Source organism: Nycticebus coucang, chromosome 21 (assembly GCF_027406575.1).
Source record: "Nycticebus coucang isolate mNycCou1 chromosome 21, mNycCou1.pri, whole genome shotgun sequence".
Taxonomy (NCBI): Eukaryota; Metazoa; Chordata; class Mammalia; order Primates; family Lorisidae; genus Nycticebus; species Nycticebus coucang.
The window spans coordinates 59,163,116-59,168,611 of NC_069800.1; the positions used below are offsets into that span (position 1 = coordinate 59,163,116).

At 44.7% G+C, this 5,496-nt stretch overlaps 1 protein-coding gene across 1 annotated transcript; it reads right to left on the minus strand.

Moving 5' to 3' along the window:
* Nucleotides 1-272: 272 nt before the first annotated feature.
* LOC128573849 (60S ribosomal protein L31-like) lies at nt 273-722 on the minus strand. The gene has a single exon (XM_053574305.1). The coding sequence runs from the start codon at nt 703-705 to the stop codon at nt 328-330; it is 378 nt and encodes a 125-aa protein (XP_053430280.1). The 5' UTR covers nt 706-722; the 3' UTR covers nt 273-327.
* Between the last annotated feature and the right edge of the window lie 4,774 nt (nt 723-5,496).

Sequence of the window (5,496 nt, forward strand, 5' to 3'; positions counted from 1 at the left end):
AGCAACTTCAAACTCTTGGGCCCAATCAATACTCTTTCTTCAGCCTCCCAAGTAACTGGGACTACAATTGCCCACCACAATGCCCAGCTATTTTTGTTTTTTAAGAGACTGGGGTCTCACTCTTGCTCAGGCTGGTCTTGAACTCCTGAGCCAAAGCAATACACCCTCCTCGGCCTCCCAGAGTGCTAGGATTACAGGCGCCTTGCCACCTCTAGAACTTCTATTTGGCTTGATAAAGAGTATAGGATTTGGATTTCAACTCGCTTGACTTTGTTTTTTTTTTTTTGTCATTTTATAATTTTATTTGGTATGTCTGACAATCACCAGTTAGTTCTCATCCACGTTGACTGTCTGTAGATTTTTGAAAGTAGTAACAGGTACATAGGTAACCAAAGTATAGAGCTTGTTTGGTGAATCTTCATCTTCATTGCGTTTTCTGGATAACCGCACACGGATACGGTATGAGACATTCCTTATGCCTTTGGCCCAGACAGCTTTGTTAAGCCTAGTATCAATGCGCACATCTGGAGTTCCCATCTCTTTCATGGCAAATTTCCGGATCTCTTTGAGTGCCCGAGGGGCACGCTTCTTGAAGCCCACTCCATGGATGCGCTTGTGAATATTGATAGTGTATTCTCGAGTCACCACCTCGTTGATGGCGGACCGGCTCTTCTTCTTCTCGCCACCCTTCTTTGCGGGAGCCATCCTACAGGTCCCAAGTTGGAAAGAAAACTCGCTTGACTTTGAACTCCAGCTCTGTTAGCCATGGGCACTTGGTCAAGTTGTTGAACCTCTTTCTAGCTCCGTTTTTTTCTCTTTTTTTGAGACAGAGTTTCAAGATGTCACCCTGGGTAGAGTGCTGTGGCATCACAACTCACAGCAACTCAAACTCTTGGATTTAAGCGATTCTCTTGCCTCAGCCTCCCAAGTAGCTGGGACTACAGGCGCCTGCCACAACACCCGGCTATTTTTTTTTGTTATTGTTGTTGCAGTTGTCATTGTTGTTTTAGCTGGCCCGGGCCGGGTTTGAACCCATGAGCCTCTGTGTATGTGGCTGGCACCCTACCCACTGAGCTATGGGCACTGCCTCTGGCTCGGTTTCTTCATCTGTAAAATAATTTTAAAAAACGTATGCACTTGTTAGAGACAAATAAGAGTACAAATGAAACCCTAAAGAAGTCATTCGAGGTAGGCACTTCCTCAGTGGCAGGGAGTATTTGTGTGCAAGAAGAGTCAGTATATTCCCTTACACTCTTGTTTCCAGGTGAGTGCTTTAAAATGAGACTTAAAATATTTCATCAGGTTGCATGTGGCAGACTTGTGAAAAATGTAAAACCAAACACTTCCAAACCACTGACTACCCAGGTCAGCGGTAAGAAAACGAGAACATTCTGCATAAACAGATGTTGTTAAAGATGATGTTTGCCAGAGCCTGGGCTCTCCAGCCATCTGCCACTACAAACCCTCCTCCTGCCTCCGTTCCTTTGAAGAGAACCACCATTTCCTTTTCCTTTTCTCCAAAGGTTGACCAACAAAAATACTGTTAATAACAATACGGTGAAAAAATAGTCCCAGTTAGCTATTTTTAGCTTCCTCTTGAAGTCTTACATTTCACATTTTAGGTTTGTTTTCAAAGTTCTCTTCCAACCCAAATAAACCCAGGCTCAGAAATGAAAGGACTTGGGTTATGACTTTCTGATCCTCCAGGGAGCAGGCAATGAGATCAGCCTCCCAGGGAAAGCTGGATCACTCGGCCAGGGGGTCTTCCTGAAAGAGCATCCTGCCCACCACACAGACATGCCAAGACTTCCTACATTAGCTGATCAGGATGGCAGAGAACCCATTAAATATTGTCTTTGAGGACTTTCTATTCAGATTCCATAAAATCTTCCTGTATGGGTTTTCCCATGCCCTACAGGGAGTGTTATTATCATACTTGATAAAAGGAAGGGCAACATTTTTATTCTTTCATTCCGTCAGCACATAATTATTGTATACCTACTGGGTGCCTGGGACTGTGCTCTGAAGTCTTGCCCTCAGGGTAATTCCTTTCTAGTAGGGGAGATAAAACAATGCTAATAAGTAGACAAATTAATTTTTAAAGCAGAATTGAATAGAATATTTTTATACAGGGTGGACATAAAGTTCATGTGCAATGTACCATGTTAAACTATTTTAAATTGCACGTGAACTTTATAATTCATAAAATAAATGTATTGCTTCAAACATGACAATTCTCACCTAGTACTTATTACATGCTGGGTGGTATTCTAAGCACTTTATCTATTAACTCATTTAATATTTCTCTATTTTACAAACAGGGGAACCAAGAAACCAAAAGGTTAATTGTTCTTAAAAGTTCCACAGCCAGTGAAGTGGCCAGGGGGACTTGAAGGGCAGCCAAGTGGATGTTAGAGTGCATCTTGTAACCACATGTGCTACTCTGTGATTTTTACAGACACCTTATAAAAAGCAGGAGAGATGGCGCTGGGAGCTGACAGGTGCCAGGAAGGGCTGAGATGAGATTTGTGGATTGGTAGGGGCCAGTTCTTATGGGGGATGCCTGAGCTGAGACTTAAAAGATGGGAAAAGGACAGCGATTCAGGAAAAGCCCGTTAGGTGGAGAGAACAGTTAACTGCAGAACATGCCAAAGGCAGGGGGAGCTTGGTACATTTCAAGGACACAGAAAATCCTGTGTGACCATACCCTGGATAGGAAAGGTAAGTGATAGACAGGCGTGGTAGATCACACCTGTAATCCCAACACTGATTTATTTATTTTTTTTTTTGAGACAGAGTCTCACTTTCTTGCCCCTACAGAGTGCTGTAGTCTTGTAGCTCACAGCCACCTCAAACTCTTGGGCTCAAGCGATCCTCTTGCCTCAGCCTCTTGAGTAGCTGGGACTACAGGTGCCCATCACAAGGCCTGGCTATTTGTTTTTTGTTTTGCACTTTTTGGCCGGGGCTGGGTTTGAACCCGCCACCTCTGGTATATGGGGCCATGCTCTACTCCTTTGAGCCACAGGCGCCGCCCAGACCTGGCTATTTTTTATAGATGGGGTCTCGCTCATGTTCAGGCTGGTCTCAAACTCCTGAGCTCAAGCAATCCACCCACCTTGGCCTCCCAGAGTGCAAGGGAGCCACCGCACCTGGCTGAAAGAATTATTACCTACATTTATGTATCCTCGGTTGAAAAGAAATCAGGGGCAGCACCTGTGGCTCAAGGAGTAGGGTGCTGGTCCCATATACCGGAAGTGGCAGGTTCAAACCCAGCCCCAACCAAAAAAAAAAAAAAAGAAAAGAAATCAGGTGCACCACCAAAACAAAATACAACCATAATACTTGTATCCATCTCTGCAAACGTTTTATAAAATATCCTGAAAGTCGGTTGTTCTATGTGTGAATTTATAGATCGAACTGTCTTTGGACCTGACTCTAACACAGAAATAAGAGCAAAGCCTCTTAGAGCAGAATCGAGGGCTTTGATCTCTGCCCGCCCCTCTGTTTCACATCCTGGGGCCTCAATTTCCTTATCTGTAAATGGGATTGATGATCACACCTGCCTCAGCACGGTGCCTGAAATCCTCCCTTACTGTGGGTTCTTAATAATCATGAACGTACGTACGACATACGCCACGTGCCAGGCAAGGCACTGAATGCTTTCCATGAATTAACTTGTACTCTGGCCAAATACCTACAACGTGGGTGTTCTTTTGCCCCATTTTACAGGTAGGGAACCTGAGGCCCAGAGAGGTTAAGTTGCTGGTCAGGCATCACACAGCGAGCGGGCAGAACAGCAGCAAAAAAGCACAGCGGTCGGGGCTCTCCTGCTTCCTCGACAGGAGGGACGTTCCATGTTTCCCCTTCCCCAGGGGCCTCTTGCCTTGGAATAATCCAGGAGCCTAAGGGGGCACCTACCATTGACAGGGTTAGTTATTTTTCTGTTGTCACCTGCTGAGGACAGACTATCTAGGAAATCAGAAGAAATAATTGTAATTTCAATTATTCTCCAAAAAGCTTTGGAGATGTCGGTGCTCTGGGGTTTGCTGCAGTGTCCTTAATAACCCAATGCCGGAGGTGACATACATCATTTCCTCAAGTGCTTTTGGCCGCACAGACTGACCTTAGCACAATGAGGAGGGGTTTGCACAAAGTGATGAATTCCAGGAACTTGGGGCCGACTCCGAGGCAGGCACTACACCAACTTTCACAAGAAGATGGTCTTTGACTAGCAGATCAGTTTTTCTTAAATAGTTAGCCTCACGTTGTGGATGATTATTTTGCTTGGAAAGATTCTTCTGAGAAATATTACAAATGTCTTCCATGTAAAGGTAAGAAAGACGACCTTACATCAGTGTCTATTTGAATTCACATCTTGAAAAGCCAATGAGCTAGCAAAGCAGACTTTGATGAACGGATATCGAAGCCAAATGTATGTCATTCTAGAATTTAATAAATGTATAAGGACATAGTAAATTAATAAGTATTAGTATGGGCTCGGCGCCTGTAGTTCAGTGGCTAGGGCGCCAGCCACATACACCAGAGCTGGTGAGTTCGAACCCAACCAAGGCCTGCCAAACAACGACAATTATAACAAAAAAATAGCTGGGCATTGTGGCAGGTGCCTGTAGTCCCAGCTACTCAGGGGGCTGAGGCAAGAGAATTGCTTAAGCCCAAGAGTTTGAGGTTGCTGTGAGCTGTAATGGCATAGCACTCTACTGAGGAGGATGTAGTGAAACTCTTGTCTCATTTAAAAAAAAAGTATTAGTATGCCCAAATCCTTTAACAATACATGCTTGGTCAACATTTGAGATTCTTTTAGTATGTGCAGGGTTAGAGAAGAGATATGTGTATTATTCTTAGGAGGATAATTGTTTGAAAAAAATATTTTTTTTTGAGATAAAGTCTCACTCTGTCACCCCTGTAGAGTGCCATGGCATCATGGTTCAACACAACCTCAAACTCTTGGGCTCAAGCAATTCTCTTGTCTCAGCCTCCTGAGTAGCTGGAACTACAGGTGCCCACCAAAGTGCCCGGCTATTTTTTTGAGACAGGGTCTCGCTCTTGCTTAGGCTGGTTTCAAACCTGTGAGCTCAGGCAATCCACCTGTCTTGGCCTCCCAAATGCTGGGATTACAGGTGTGAGCCACCACACCTGGTCTAATGTTTTGAGTATTACACTTTTTTTTTCTTTTGCAGTTTTCGGCTGGGACTAGGTTTGAACCTGCCACCTCTGGCATATGAGGGTGGCGCCCCACTCCTTTGAGCTACAGACGCCGCCCTGAATATTACACTTTTTAATAAAGTCTCCCTGCATGATCTGGCTCCTGGTTGGTGGGAGACATAGCGTCATCCACCACAATCAGCCATGCTGGACAACTTTCTGATTCTCAGAAACAGGCCCCTGCCCACCTCAGGGCTTCGTACTTACTGTTCGTCTGCCTGGACACTGTTTCTGCAGAGTAGCCTTCCTGAGTCTCAATACATACGTGATTTC